General features: G+C 39.9%; 1 protein-coding gene across 1 annotated transcript in view; it reads right to left on the reverse strand.

Moving 5' to 3' along the window:
• DLC1 (DLC1 Rho GTPase activating protein) overlaps positions 1-16,391 on the reverse strand; it is a 458,419-nt gene that overhangs the window by 367,806 nt on the left and 74,222 nt on the right. The window contains exon 3 of the mRNA XM_088478740.1: positions 4,016-4,153. Coding sequence (XP_088334866.1) covers positions 4,016-4,153 — 138 coding nt within the window. The remainder of the gene's footprint in view (positions 1-4,015; positions 4,154-16,391) is intronic.

Consider the following 16,391-nt stretch of genomic DNA (forward strand, 5'->3'; position numbering starts at 1 on the left):
TTATTATATGCTTACACAATAATCTTGATAGCCAGCCTATAAAGGTACTGTATATTTGATCCCTTTTAGACAAGTTTATAACTTTTTATATGAATCTCAAATGTGGGCATATGCGATGAAAGAATAATAAACTCTTAGTGTACTATGTAAAAACAATATTGAATTTATTATGATATAGCCATAGACACAATAAACCAGTGGGATAAGATCATTACCAGACATAAAAAGATATACATCACATAGCAAAACTCCAGAGGACGTAAATGTAACCCAGATAATCTGTCAAAATTGACAGGAATGGACTGCTGGATAGGAGAAAGTACCCCCACGACACTTGGCCTAATTGGTGTGGAGGTCCAAGCCAAATACATAGCCAAATACTTAGCCAGGTAGCCAAGCAAATGCCTGAGGAAACATGGATTGTCAGTGCCCGCAGTCATGGATACCACTGTTTGGCCTCCAACACTTCGCAGGCCACCCATTGCGGGCCTTCCCAATAATCCTTAACAGAATCCAGCTTGGCTCAGCCTCAGGCTAGAGATGACATAACACCTCTCTCAGGTGTTACTACTAACCACCAGCACACAAAATGAGGAGTTATTGAATAATAAGTATTATAAGTCTGCTGGGGACTTATTTTATTTGAATGTATTTATAATTGTTGTAGATGGGGAGAGGTCAATAGTATGATTTTACTTTTCCATGCTTTTCCTGTAGATCAGATGCCCCTGATGGTGGTGCATACCTTCATATCGAATGGATAATTGTATGGACTCGGAATAGTCATACACTCTAATAATACATAGATCTTAATTTATTTTTTCCGGTGATAGCAACACAACTTTTTTACCCCACATGCAAAACAAATGTATGTATTTGCACCCCTTGCATTGCCACATGATATGTCCAGGTACACAGTTACTTGCTCTATCTTGCTCTATTCCCAAATCTGAATCAAATCCATAGCTCATAAAATACTCTTGTGCAGAGCAACAATGAATTAACAGAATGGGAAACCCAAATACACATGCAATAATAGTGACTCAAACCCATTTCAAGAATCCGTTAACTACAGAAACATTAGTAATTTCCTCAGTGTGAGAGCAGCAGCTTAGAAATACATATTAGCATCACAGTTACATGCTTAAAAAAACTTGGAAAAAATCTGGAGAGGGTCTATTGACAGCAGCTAAATATTTATTTAAGAAAGTGTTATTACAATGTTCATGCACTCTCACAAATGCTGGACAGATGGCCAGCATTGCAAACAATAGACCTGCACAAGTTACCGATGGTGAATACTATAATACATGTTCAATGTGGTACCTACAGTGCTGGCAGAGAGTCTGCTATATATGCTTGTTTACAAGACTTGTCACTGTCATAGATATCATTTTTTTTTTTTACATATTGCATACCTTAACATATGGCTACTGATCCCCAGCATTGCAGGGATTGCAGGACAAGTATACAATGCACACTTATTAATATAGTTAGGCCAATATTAATGTATATATAAAAAAACTGTTAATGTTGCTATAGTAACCGTTTCCAGCGTTTGTCAGGGACACACTTTTTGCAGCATGATCTGGTTACAGTCACTTATAAATTGGACAGTATTGGGAGATATAGCAATTTGGGGATGAAGAAGGTATACGAGTGCACCATCTAGTTATTTGGCTGTGAGTGAGGAAGAACTGAAAAGAGTAATTTGTGCTTGGGGTCAGATTAACAATGAGGCAGATGGATCTCCAGCTGCAGGCCTCTACATAAAAATAGGCCCAACATCATGGCAGCATGATGATGACCAGCTGCCCTGTTGACCACACAGCCATACACCATTAGTATTACAATAGCTTTTGTAGTTTTCTAACAAAATTATGCAATTTTCTATTTTAATGTATTTAGGGAGACATTGGGGCTGATAGTGTAGGCCGGGGATATACACACCCACATGGCACTGGTCACAGCTCCTCCCTTTCTCAGGGCCTTAAACATTTTCAGCCACAGGCCCATATGACCCTTTATCCGGCCATGTCTGTCAAAGCCTACTTTGTTATCAGAAGCTGGAGAAGAGAGGGGGATGTGCTGATGTGTGAGAGCATACACCTCCAACTGCCAGAGTCAATCAAAACATGGCTAACATGGGCAGTTTTACCAGCTGAATACTGGGCGGAGAGATTGTTTTTTTCATAGAAAACAAAAATTGATGTAGAAGAATCCAGATATAAGGGCTTATTTTTTAAGTTGGTGGCTTCTGAAAACATATAATACCATGTGACCGATTCATCATTCAGCCACAGCGGCCCCCACATTACATTGGTATCCGACAAACCAAGGATAGATAGATAGCTAGACAGATAGATAGATAGATAGATAGATCGCAAACTTTCATGGGACCATAAAAATGCACTACCACTTAATTGATAAATATTACTAACCTGCCCTGCTCCTCCTCCTTCCCTAGGACATACTTCATGCTATTATTTTTCCATTGCTCTCTACTTCATTTCAAGCAATACCAGTAGCTGTTAGATGATGCAGAGGAGAGCAGGACTACTAGGAGGACCAATCAGAAGATACAGTTACTAAAACGATACCTTCTGATTGGTTCTCCCTCTCATTCCAAACTAGGGTTGTCCATAGACAAATTAAACATCAAAGGTTGCTGGTATAACAGGGATGGACTGGGACTGCAAAAGGGGCGTGTCCTCATATCAAAATGGACGTCAGACGCTGGACCGGGCTCATCTGGCCATCGGCTCTTCGGGCATTTGCCAGAAGTGCCAGATGGGCAGTCTGGCCCTGGTGTTTAACCATTGAGGGAAAACTGTTGATCATTATATCATCCATACTGTACAGTAGGTCTGTTGTATTTTCACACCATTGCTTGGGAACCAGGGAAGAACTGTGTTAGGAAGACCATTGCAGTGAAGGGTGTGCAGTAGAGGGAGATCAGAAACTGGTCTTGGAATATGAGTATGGAGAAGTGACCTTATACTTTGCTGTAAGTAAATTACTCATTACCTATGTAAGGACAGCCTTGGTTTGTGGAAGATACCCAATTGTTGAGAAAGAAGTGATATGAGTGAAAGCATGATCAGTAGTTGCAAGTTGATCACAAATTTGTATGTAAAGAGGAATTAAAAATAAGGTGGCAGTTGGACAGAGTTGCTGGGTCAATACATTGGGGAGGAGAGATGTTTTAAACCTTGGAGAGAGATAAAGTACCAACCATTCAGCCTATAAAATGACAGAAGCGGATTGGTTGGTACTTTATCTCTTCCCACTTAATCTCATCTTCCCCATCTTTCTCTAGAATTGGTGACATACATAAATATATACATATATAGACTAAAGAGCTAACCTAGAGGCAAGCATAAACTATGATACTGGGTGAAAATAGAGTTGATTGGGCCAATTACATGGTAATATGATGCAATAAGAGCTAAGACTTCATCATTATTAATAATTGAGGATATACTTAACTGAGGTGTGCTAGGGACTGTGGGAAAAGGTGGCATATGGCATGAGGAAATATATTCTCAGTGTCCTAATTATTGTCATGTTTGTCTGTTTGCCGGGTGAGCTCTGTTTACTGGAAATAATGCACTATAATATTACTATAGCATTTTAAGCTTTAATTATGTTATTTTTATAAAGTGGATAAAAATGTAAATTACAATTGTTTCCACATGGTAATTTTGTGGTTAGAGACAAGTGAAGTAATTAATAATACATTATATACTATACATTGGATGTAGGTCACAGAATGGGCCTCTATGGAGTACCATGGGCACTTGTAGTTTTATGATCCAGCATTCTGCCAATGTTGCCTAGACATGTTCTGGCACAGAACCATAGATTTATACACTGGAGAACTGCTGGGTGAAAGGTTGTGAGATTGGATCTACACAACAGAAATAGTCATTGCAGCAATAGAGCAAGAATTTGGCTACGTACAATAGTTCAAGATATGCATTTCTGCTTAGTACTGCTACTTATTAATGCTTACCAAAATTTTTGGTTTTGCTCCATTGCAGAGAACCTGAGCTGATGATGCACAATCTGCAATGTCTGCATGAGAGACAATCTTTCTAGTTTGACACAATGGGGAATCATCTCCTGCACTCTCAGAACCAGACAGAGGGACCTGCACAAAACAGAAGATACAGACAATACTTAACTGATAACAATATGGCTGAATCAAGAATGTAAAAGTCTCAGACTCAACACATGGACTATTTTTACATTTGGCTATTTAGAGATCATCATGTATTTATTAATTCCACAAAAAGGCGCAATAAAATGTTTTAACAATCATATGCAAATCATCTAATTATCAATTGGTGGATATTTTTGAGGTATTAAACCACTTCTCAGACCCATATATTATAAATTACAATACAGAAAGAGAGTGAAGATGCAATTTTTTTAGAAGTAGTTATTTGATGCTATTTTTAGTCCTATTGGAGAAAAGTGCTATATAAATAAACATAATTATATTGACAAATCAGTATACATCAAACAACTTAGTTTTGTCCAGTGGAGCTTTAACATTTATTAAGAAAGATCACATGATAATAAACTTATTCCAGGCGTAATAGCTTTACATAAAACATACCGGCCAACAATGTATCATTTTTCAGAGACTGTTCTGACTTCTGGAGACTATAAGGGGTCTGGAATCCCCCAAATGGGCTGTGTTTGTGTTGATCTTGGACTAAGTTTATCTGGATCTGGTTTAGATGATTTGGAGTGTGACCAATTTTGTACTAAATTTCTATTTCTGAATGTTGACCGGTGTGAGAAAAGGTTTCCTGTAATTGCACACTTTGGCTTTTTAATGGCTCATTTACTCTCTAACAGAAAGCTCCTCTTATACTCATTAGTGAATGCTCTGTGCTGCTTATAAAATGCGCTAGATGAATGTTTCACAAGCATATAACCCGCCCGGAGATCTAGAGCTAACTGCGCTTTACAGCTTCTCTCATATCAGTTCTTTATAGTAGCTTCTGTATCATTTCTCTCATCATTTCAAATGACAAGACATGGACGGGTGTGGATTTAAAGATCAACAGTAAAAAGGTCGACAGTGTCTAGATAGACACCAATTGATAAACAGGCAAGAGGTCGACAGGTACAAAAGGTCGATATACAAAAGGTCGACATGGATGAAGTTCGACAGGTACAATAGGTCGACGTGGTCAAAAAGTCGACATTGGAATGGTCGACACACTTTTTTTTTCTATCCCTAATTTTCATCCTAACCCTCCCCATGGTGCTTAGCCCTCCCTCCTGGTGCCTAACCCTGTCCTTCCCAGTGCCTAACCCTAACCCTCTGGTAAGTGCCTAACCGTCCCTCCCAGTGCCTAACTCTAACCATCGGGGTAAGTACCTAACCGTCCCTTCTAGAGCCTAACCCTTACCCTCTAGTAAGTGCTTAGCCCTAACCGTCCCTCCCAGTGCTTAACCCTAATCGTCGGGGTAAGTACCTAACCGTCCCTTCTAGAGCCTAACCCTAACCCTCTGGTAAGTGCCTAACCCTAACCGTCCCTACCAGTCCCTAACCCTAACCCTCTGGTAAGTGCCTAACCCTAAAATGCATTCTGACCATGTCAACTTTTTGTGTGTCGACCTTTTGTACCTGTCTACCTATTGTATGTCTACCAGTTGGTGTCTACCTAGACACTGTCAAAATTTTTTACTGTAGGTCTATTGATTGGAACCCGAGATGGACACTAAAGTCACCACAAGCAAAAACAACTACAGTAGGTGAGCATAAAACACAGCTTACTCCATACAACAGAGGTTCCCAAACTTCTCCATTACAGTACAAGTTTTAAGGATATCTATGCTTGAGCACAGGTGACTTAATTAGTACTTACTGTAAGTCAATTTGATGTAACCATCTGGGCTCAAGCATGGGTATCCTTAAAACCTGGACTGTAATTGCAGAGTTTGGAAAACTCTGCCATACAAACAAAAAATATATACTTCTGAATTGCGATTTGCACCTATTCTAGAAATGGTCTTCTTTTCCGCATGTGTATTACAGCTTTTGTATTCTAGACAACATCATACATACGTCATTATGCTGTAAAAACCTCCAGGAGTGCAATACAGAAGGCCACTTAAACACAGAGAGGTATAACCAGGAAGGAATTTCTCTATCTACACTAAATGCCCAACAACTATCTACCTCTCTACAACAACAACTCTTACCAATTTCTACATTCACTTCTCCTGACACTGCTGTATCACACCTAAACCAGATTCTAGAAAAAGCCCTTGATAATGTAGCTCCAGCTACCCATCACACACCACGTAGACTTAGACATCAACCGTGGCATTCTATCTTTAACAAGGCATCTACAAAAACTCTCACGTAAACTAGAACGTCAGTGGCGAAAGTCTCGTACTCCTAGTGACTTCCTCACATATAAGACTATCTACAACTCGTATTGTACTGCTCTGGACACAAAACATATTTCCAATCTCTAATCTCTGCTCAAGCCTCTAACCCCATTCGACTTTTTAATACATTTAAACTGCTTCTTACCCCTCCCTCACCTAAGCCACCTGTTACTATCTGTGCACAAGTTCTTGCTTCCTATTTCAAGGACAAGATTGAAAAGAACTTGTAATGAAATGGTATGCACTTCCTCAGCTAGTGACCTGCTCAATTCCCTACCTGAACCCTCTGGCACATTCTCTTCATTTGACCCCACAAATGAAGATGAAGTATCTACACTCTTCTCATCCTCCTACTCTATTACCTCTCCTCTAGCTCCTATACCCTCACAAATCAGTAAAGCTCAGTCTCCAGTGCTCATCCCAACCCTAACTAAAATCTGTAATCTCTCTCTCTCTCTCTCTACTGGCATCTTTCCATCACTGTTCAAGCATGCAGTGATTACTCCCATTCTGAAAAAACAAAATTCTGACCCTAACACTCTCTCAAATTACTGTCCTATCTCCCAGCTCTCATGCTTCTCCAAGCTACTTGAGAGACTTGTCTACACCCGCCTCACACACTTTCTTAACTCATACAACTTATTGGACCCACTTCAGTCTGGCTTTCATTCCCAACACTCCACGGAGACAGCAATGACTAAGGTAGTAAATGATCTGGTCACTGCCAAGGCTAAAGGCCATTACTCACTCCTAATTCTTCTAGATCTCTCTGCTGCTTTTGACACTGTTGACCACTCTCTTCTCATACAAACACTACAATCCCTAGGTCTTAAGGACAAAGCTCTATCTTGGTTTTCTTCCTACCTATCTGATCGCTCTTTTACTGTTCGTTTTTCTGATTCTGCCTCCTCTTCGCTACCTCTATCAGTTGGAGTACCGCAAGTCTCTGTCTTAGGTCCTCTGTTATTCTCAATAGATACCACCTCTCTTGGCAAACTATTCCACTCTTTTGGATTTCAGTACCATCTGTATGCGGAAATCTACCTATCCTCCCCAGATTTATCACCATCTGTATACCATGTCACTGAATGTCTTTCTGCCATTTCATCTTGGATGTCATCTTGCCACCTGAAACATAATATTTCTAAAACAGAATTAATTATATTTCCACCAGCCAATAACAGTTACCAGCCTGATCTCTCGATCTCTGCTGATAACTCGACAATCCACCCTGCCCCAAGAGCTCGCTGCCTAGGTGTCATACTTAACTCTGAACAATCCTTTGTGTCCCACATTCAATCTGTCTCAAAATCATGTTACATACATCTAAAAAACATATCCAAAATTCGACCATATCTCCCACAATAAACTGCAAAAACTCTAATCCATGCACTCATTATTTCCCGCATTGACTATTGCAATAGTCTCCTTACTGGCCTTCCCAAAAACAGGCTATCGCCATTACAATCCATTATGAATGCAGCTGCAAGGCTTATCTTCCTTGCCAAATGTTCATCGTCTGCTGCACCGCTCTGTCAGTCCCTCCATTGGCTGCCGGTTTTCTACCATATTCAATATAAAAAACTTTTACTTACACATAAGGCTATCAACCAAACCACACCAACATACATCTCTTCACTCATTTCAAAATATCTCCCAAACCGACCTCTCCGCTCAGCACAAAATCTGCGTCTCTCATCCCCACGCATTACTTGCTCCCATTCACGGTTACAGGACTTTCTTTGTGCTGCACCCACTCTATGGAATGCCTTACCATGCACAATAAGACTTTCCTCTAGTCTCCATCCTTCAAGCGTTCCCTGAAAACTCACCTCTTCAGGCAAGCTTATCCGACTCCAGAACTCTCCACATAACCTTCATAGCTTCCATATCTTACATCCCCTTTCACAGTCCACACATAACCTCACACATTGTCTTTCTTTCACATCCTCCTGATATTTGGCTGACATTCCTGTGTGACTGGATCATGCAGCCCACCAAGAAGCTCTGCATTCTGGTTGGATCAAAATGCAATATATAGCACCTATCACTGTGTATCATATTTCCCTATAGATCGTAAGCTTACAAGCAGGGCCTTCCTACCTATATATCTGTGTGTTATTACCCAGTTTTGATATAAGAAACTGTTAATAAATAAATAAATAAAATAAACATACATAATTGTTTTCTGTGTTTCATTAACATTACAAAGATTAAAATAAATTCAGGATTAAAATAATTCAGAATTACATTTCCATTTAAAAATGTTTAGTATCAACCAAATTAGTAACCCAAACATGTATAGGAGTTGGATAAAATTAAATAATATTCTACATATGTTGCTGAGGATTCTAAATACTGTTAATTTGTTTGAGAACACCCAGTATTATCAGAAATGACAAAAGACAATATTGCTGCATCTTTCTTTTTCCTTTTAGATGGCTCCCTCATGTGGTAAATGCTGTAATTGCAGGCTGTGATTCAATTCACATTTATTATTATTACTTTTAAAAATATTATTTCATAAATATCAACAATGCTTATAGTTTTTTCATCATTGCATTACACAGTGCTTTGTAGAGGCTATACACATGACTTTACACAGCATCTATGTAACATTTACGAAAGATTGAAAGCCCAGGATAAAGCTGTCTGTGAATTGTTATTAATCAAGTACTACTGTATTTCCACAGTTCATGGTTTGCAAATGTAAGTATGGATCATGGAGTCACCTCCGCCTCTGAGCCCTCCCACTCTCGCTATACTTACAGTTCTCCTCTCCTTACCTTGTTATCTGTCACTGTGGCGCATACCCCAGCTCTCACTGCACATCAGTTATTTTATATAGCTCACCCGTATTACACAGTGCTTTACAGAGAGCATTAAGTCATCACATCTACCCCTGCCCCTATGGGCCTGATTCAGAGATGGACGCAAATACCACAGTATCTGCATCTTTGTACGCAGCAGCAGTGCAAAATTATACTAATGCTGCAGGAGGCGTCTAATGTAAAGAGACACTTACTGCCAGCAACGTAGATCCGAGGGCTGCTTCAGCATTGCAGCATCGGATTACATTGTGTCCATTGGTCGCAGCAATGGACACAAAGGCCTCCTAGAATGGGCGCCTCATCTCCGCTGCCAAGGCCAGTACATCTGCATTGGAAGATGCGCTCACTATCCTCGGCACTCCTATAAAATGGAGATGACATTCCTCCATTTTGGGAAATGGTCCCCGGCTCCACCACTGAACGCCTGCAGCCCGTCAATCAGGATGTGGCATCCAGGGCACTGCAAGCAATGTTGCAAGACGAGATCTGTACATATGCAGTGCGGCTTCTGTTCATGCACAGATCTGAAACCATCAGAGATATACGTGAACATCAGAGTTCCATACGTCTCTGAATTAGGCCCTACATTCTCTTGTAGCAAATATGGCATTTCCTGAAATTTGGTGCTCTGCCTGTTGCTATGTCTCCTCTAATAGTGCACAAAATTAAGAAAAATATATCTAGTGTAGCACGTAACAAATAATTGATTCACCACGTGTAGTACACTGACTGAAAGTGATGAAAGTGGGCAGCACAGATGGTATAATGCTTAGCTTCACTGCCTTACATCACTAAGGTCTTGTGTTAGATTCCCACCATGACCCCATTTGTGTGGAGTTTATATATTCTCCCTATGCTTGCGTGGGTTTCCTTCCACTCCAAAAATATACTTATAGGTTAATTGGCTCCCAACAAAAAATTAACCCTAGTGTGTGTACATGTGGTAGGGAACATAGATTTTAAGCTCCACCGGGTCAGGGACTGATGTGAATGGCTAAATATTCTCTTTAAAGTGCTGAGGAATATGTGGCCCTTATTTACCAAAGAAGCATAACCCCTTTAGTGCTCGCTAATGGGGTTATGCCACCCTTTCTGGATTTAACAAACAGCGGTGATCTAAGATTATCGCTGTTTGTCAAGCATCACTCTCACCATCTTTTAGATGGCGAGCGCGATGCGGTCCCCATTGGCGGCAATGTAGACCCAGTGGAGCCTTTCCGGCTTCAGCGAAACCTTCCAGGTATTGCCAGGACCGTCGCGCATGCACATAACACCGGCGCTGGCAGTGTAGGCTGCCAGCAGGTGAGCGTAGGACCTCGCCGAGGACGAAGACTTCGTGGGACCTCGCTGGAGGGGTAAGTATTAATAAATACCAGCAGATTTTTCGTTAGTATCGCAGTGATACTAAACTAAAAATTCAGCCGGTATTTAGCTTCGTTGTTAAATATGGGCCTGTGTGCGCTATATAAAAATAACTGGTAAAAGAAAACAAAAAAAAAAACTGCTAAGTGCTTATTCCCTTGGTTAAAGAAAACGGTTACCTTTCCATCAAGCATTTTCAAATTTAGGCATTAGTCCTTATTTTCCCTTGTGCCCTATATCTCCAAGCAGTTGGCCCAGTAGCATATTTAACCTGTGAGAATCTGTGTGGCTCCCGGTATCAGGTAGGGTATGAGTTTAGGCCTTGGCCTAGTGAGGCCTACTGCACGTTAGGCCTACTGCACTTATAAAGGCATCTAAGTCTGAGGTATTTCTAGATCACCAGGGAGGCGATTCCTGGCCTATAGAGCCCTGAGACAATGAGCTATGCCCAAATCCCATTTTCCTGACAAAAAATTCAAAATACAGGTTTCCCACCAAAACCGTATTCTTATTAGAATAATAGGCAGTAAAGGGGATAGCTCGCTTTTTGGGCCAAATTAGGCATATTGGCATAGCTAATCCTCCCTGCATCCAATCTATAATTAGAATCCCTAATTAGTAAGGCCCATATAGTTAAGATAGGGTGATTGTACCTGATTGTATCTGATTGGTTTGAGAGTTTCTCTGATTATATTGGGCCTGATTACATGGCCCAATACGCGGCGGATCTGAGAGGTTATGCAAATGTCGTGGCCACTATCTTTTATACATTATACATTAATGAATGAATGTAGAATAACTATTGGGTTTACTTTTGTAGTAAATATGTTCTCAGTTTTAAGTTACTTCATTATGTAATATTAAAGCATACAAGAGTATAATAAGCCCACAAATTGTTCCCCTGGTTCTGCTATAAAAAGAAAGGGCCAGGATAGAGCAGGTAGTAGGTGGTTAGAGCAGGAGAAATCATTTGCAGGCCTGCATTCTGTACTCTCCTAAACACGATGAGGGAGATATATTGAGTATTGAAAATAATTAGCTATACCCCTCCCCCTCTAAATGCCTGTACACCAACATTTTGATCACCGATATGCAGGAAAACCTTTTTGCCAGGACAGCCCTTCTGATATAGAGCTGTTTTTGCAAAGTATAGACTCCTGGGTGTATGAAGGCAGATCCAGCTTCCTATAAGACTTTTTCGTAAAGAAGACAATAAACTTCTATGGCTGTCCTTTTTAATATATATGGGAATTCATATGTATTGCAGTAAATCTCCAAAAATGAAGATACAGTATACAGCGTTTTCTCTTTTGATATTTTCTGTCTGATGTGTTTAATTGAGGATTAAAGTCCTCCTTGGTGTATAGTAGAAATGAGCGGTTCGGTCTTGCTGAAAACCGAACACACCCGAACTTTGGGGTTCCCAGTCACACTGAGTCCCGGCTCGGGTCTTCTCGCCAAGTTCGAAATTCGGATCTGAAAATTGGAGCTCACAGTTTTGGATTGAAGTTAAGTCCCTCCCTCCTGATTTCAGGTGCTGTGACGTGGTTAAAATTGACAAGAAATAACTTGAAATTAATGTTATTAATTTTAATAATACTATAGCAACAAAAACACGTCAATGTCACATGATTTTAGCTGTTTTTATAAATTTTTAAAGAAATTCAAAACCGGACCAAAACACTTGAGGGTTGTTTTGCCAAAACCAAAACACCACGATAACTTAGAACAAAACCAAAACCCAGGGGTCTGAGCACATCTCTAGTGTTTAGGAGAGGCGTGTGTATTGCCGTTTGGTACAGTGTGCATGAGCTGTTCCATTGTATGAGAAGGAATTTTGCCTAGAGCTGATCTTGTTTCTTTGGATAGAAGATGGATGACTCCCTGTTTGCACGCAAAAAGAAAACTGAATGTCTTACGTGTTACATTTCACAATTAGTAATACACATGCCACATGAATTCAAAATAGTAAGTACAATACACAGTAGGGTGTGGTATGAAACATCGACAGACATGCATTATGTCGACAGGTTCTGAAAGTCAACAATCTGAATGTTGACATGGACATTAGGTCGACAAGCAATAATATACATGCATGATGAGTCATAATGTCGACATTTAACATATAAACACAAGAATGTTGACAGTTTTTTTGGGGCACATTTCAGCCTAACGCTAACACTACAAATAAAATAACACAAAACTGTACTGTCAACATTCTGGTGTCGACATGTTAACCATGTAGACATCTGTGAATGTTTTTCTTGCCGGCCTTATGTCCTTGTCGACATTCAGTATGCTGACATTCTGCCCGGATCCTGCAGTAGCGTGCCATTATAACTGGACTTATTTTATAAGGTTTATGAATAATATTTTACCATAGAGAAGACAAATAAACTAAAAAACATTTAAATAATTTTTTTTTTTTTTTAAATTTGCCATCATAGACAGGTTATATTGTTAGTATTAAGCTAGTTGGAGCTGTGATGAAAGTTATTATTCTTCATTTACTCAGCACATCAGATACTGCTAGGTTGGACCTGACATTCTAAATATTCTACCATGTCCAAATTGTTAGTAGCCAATTAACCTTTTAGTACATACCTCTAATAGGAGGTCTGGACAGCAGGACAGGGTCATGGCCAACTGTCCTTTTTTGTGGAAAAAAAATCCAATTTTTAATAACACATGCTGTGGATACAGCTATTTTCGCAGTCTGCAGTGTTCCAACACCTCTTAGTCCTCCACTCCCTACACATTGGGATGAACACCCCAAAAATAAGACAGTCCTCCAAAATTGGGAAAAACTGGACTGTTGGGAGATATGACAGTATGTTTTGGAATGTGAGTGGAAACTTGATCACCAATATAAATACAGAGATAACATACAGACCTTAATAAAAACCTAGATATGACCTTAGTCTGAATCAAACACATGGCTGAGTGCTGTGAAGCTGCAATGCTAACCACTGTGTCCCCATGCCACCCAACATCCCTGATGAATTTAAATGACTTCGCTGTATTGGAGTCTGCTTCTTACGCTCCTAGATCAGGTGGTTTTGTGGCTGCACTTGGCACCTTAACTATACGTTTATTTTAGTTTGCATTTTATTTATTTACTACAGAATGGTGCAGTCAGAAATCATTTTACAGATATGTCCTGATGTTATTACCAAGTGTTATTACAAAGTGTCAAAGTAATGTCTCAAGTAATGATTATTTGGATAAAACTCTGCCAGCCCAGCCAAAACCTAATTTTACATTTTGTTATCAAGGCAAGGGGAAATTCTGGATTCAAACACATGGGAAAAAGAAGAAATGGCAGGATTATCTAAATGATGCTGCATCATAAGACGTGTCAACATCTGCCAAAACAGAAATGTGTAATGAGAGGTAAATCTTTCGTCCTGTAATCTGGTATGGGAAACAATGATTTTGAGTTTAATTGTAGTGTGTTGCTGCTGGCATTAGGCAACGATAGTGGACAGATGCCAACACTCTAAGTAGTAACAGATCACACATTGAAGATGCTGTAAGATCATTGACACACAGCAGTCAAGCTTATACAATTAGTTTCATCTGTTGGATTGCAAAGCCCTGAATTTTATTTTGAACACTTATCCCTGCCTATTAACCAGAATCTTATTACTGTACATGCATTAATAGGTAATATATGAATATATAGAATATAGAAATAGGTAATAAAGGAAATATTCCTAAACAGAAGCAGTAGCAAGTTATTTGGCTGCAACAGTAATGAAGCTGCAATATAACCATCTATTTTGAATCATTTCTGATTTTGGTGGAGCTTCAGGACTTCTTTGTCCGATCTCTCATTGCCTTTACAATTAGAAAACATTTTGTTACTAATGTTGAGTTGAACGAATGATATTTACAGAGCGTATCTTGTGTATTTTTGCAACTTCTGGATTTAAGGGTATACAAGTATGGGAAATACAATATCATACGCCTTTCAATCGCATTTTTTGTAATAGAGTCCCTACCAGTCAGCCTATACGGTCGTTTTCAAGAATCTATGACCCGCAAAGTGTCTTTGTTCTGAGGAATAGGATTGCCACCCAGCAACAACTGGTAGGTAGATGAGCAAGCCTCCTGACTGCCACTGGAGAAGGTAAAGTAAAATAAAGTTTCACCTACCATCATCACAACAAGGGGAGCGGGCCGGCACAGCTGGTGTGACTCGCGCACATGGATCACAGTCACAGCCACACACACAAGTCATGAGTGCAGATAGGTGCAACAGGTCACATGCATTGCACGCCAAAGCCCATCCCATACAGGTTTTCCAGAAACTTACAGATGGTAAGAAAAACATGAGAGGAGAGGTGTAACACCAAGAGCTGTACTAGCGTACCAAAGAAGGACTGGAGACTTATGGATACAGAATGAACAGTATTTAATAGTAGTATTCATAAATCCAATTCAGCAAGGCAATGAGGAACAACTGAAGTGGAAAGAAAAAATCCAATTATAAGGATGCCCAATAATGGATGGTGAACTTCATGCAAACTTGTGACAATGCAAGAACAAAAGACTGAAGTAAGTCATGTTGTTTAGGTGGTTGCACCTTAGTGATGCATTTATTAGAGAGATTTAAGTCGGTAAACAACAGTGAAATTTTGCCATCCACATACATTGTTGTAACTCCTGAAGCAGGTCTTGGGTCCCCTGGAAGGAGTCTTTCAACAGTCCTAGGAAAAGTTTAGTCCTTTTGACTATGGGAAATCAAATTCTGAAGGACAAGACTGGGTATTCTAGAATGATCTGGGGTACCCTGTCTGCTCTGATCTTATGAAGTATCCTCAACAGTGTAACGTAGGGAGGAAAGGCATATGGGAAGACAAGATATGCCCATGGAAATTACATTTGTCCATTTTAAACAAAAGTCGAAGCTTAGGGATTAGATGGGGTTTCAAAAAGGTCCAACTGTTGCTGGCCAAAGGGTGTCACAATGTTGTGAAAAATCTTTGGCTTTAAAGATTATGTCTAATGTAAGGCATGTCCTATAGAGGGAATCAGCTAGCTCTTTTAGTTCTCCAGGTACGTACATGGTGAACAACTGAATGGATTTTTGTACTGCTTAACACCAGATTATTGCCTCTTATCAAAGCAGTATGGATCATGTGCCCCCCAATTTGTTTATGTATTGCACAATGGTCCTGTTGTCCAGACGAATCTGAACAGGAATGGCTCGAAGCTAAGGAAGGACCAGAGTAAACAAGGTAAACTTAGCCACTCTCAGTTCTAAGAGATTGATGTGGGCTTCTGATTCCTGGGCAGAACAATTGACTCTTACTGCCTTGTACATGTTAATGCTTTCCAACCTGTGAGGGAAGCGTCTAAGGTGATTATGATGTTCTAGGAGAGTCCTGAGAGTAGGTAGAGGAAGAACTATCCAATTGTCTATCTCGCGTCGTACTATAGGGTTGAGTAAGAGCTTGTCTGACCAGGTGACACCTCTCCTGAGTAGAGAACCCAGATGGTGTCTGAGAGTGTCTGAAAATAAGTAGTGCATGGAGAAATCCTGGATTTAAAGCTCTCATTTTCCCAATGATGTTAGTAAGATCCCTCATGGTGAGCTAGCGACAGAGAGTCCAGGAGACAAAAGCCTAAATGTCTGCCCATTTCTCTGATCAGAATGCTATTAAGAAAGAATGATAATCTTTTAAGAAACCCAGAAAGTTTATATACTGTCAATGAGTTAGTACTGAATTGTTGTCATTTATCAAGAAGCCTAGACTGAGAGGAGGGACACACAAT

The sequence above is a fragment of the Taudactylus pleione genome, unplaced genomic scaffold, assembly GCF_031769625.1.
Source record: "Taudactylus pleione unplaced genomic scaffold, aTauple2 ptg000218l, whole genome shotgun sequence".
Lineage (NCBI taxonomy): Eukaryota > Metazoa > Chordata > Amphibia > Anura > Myobatrachidae > Taudactylus > Taudactylus pleione.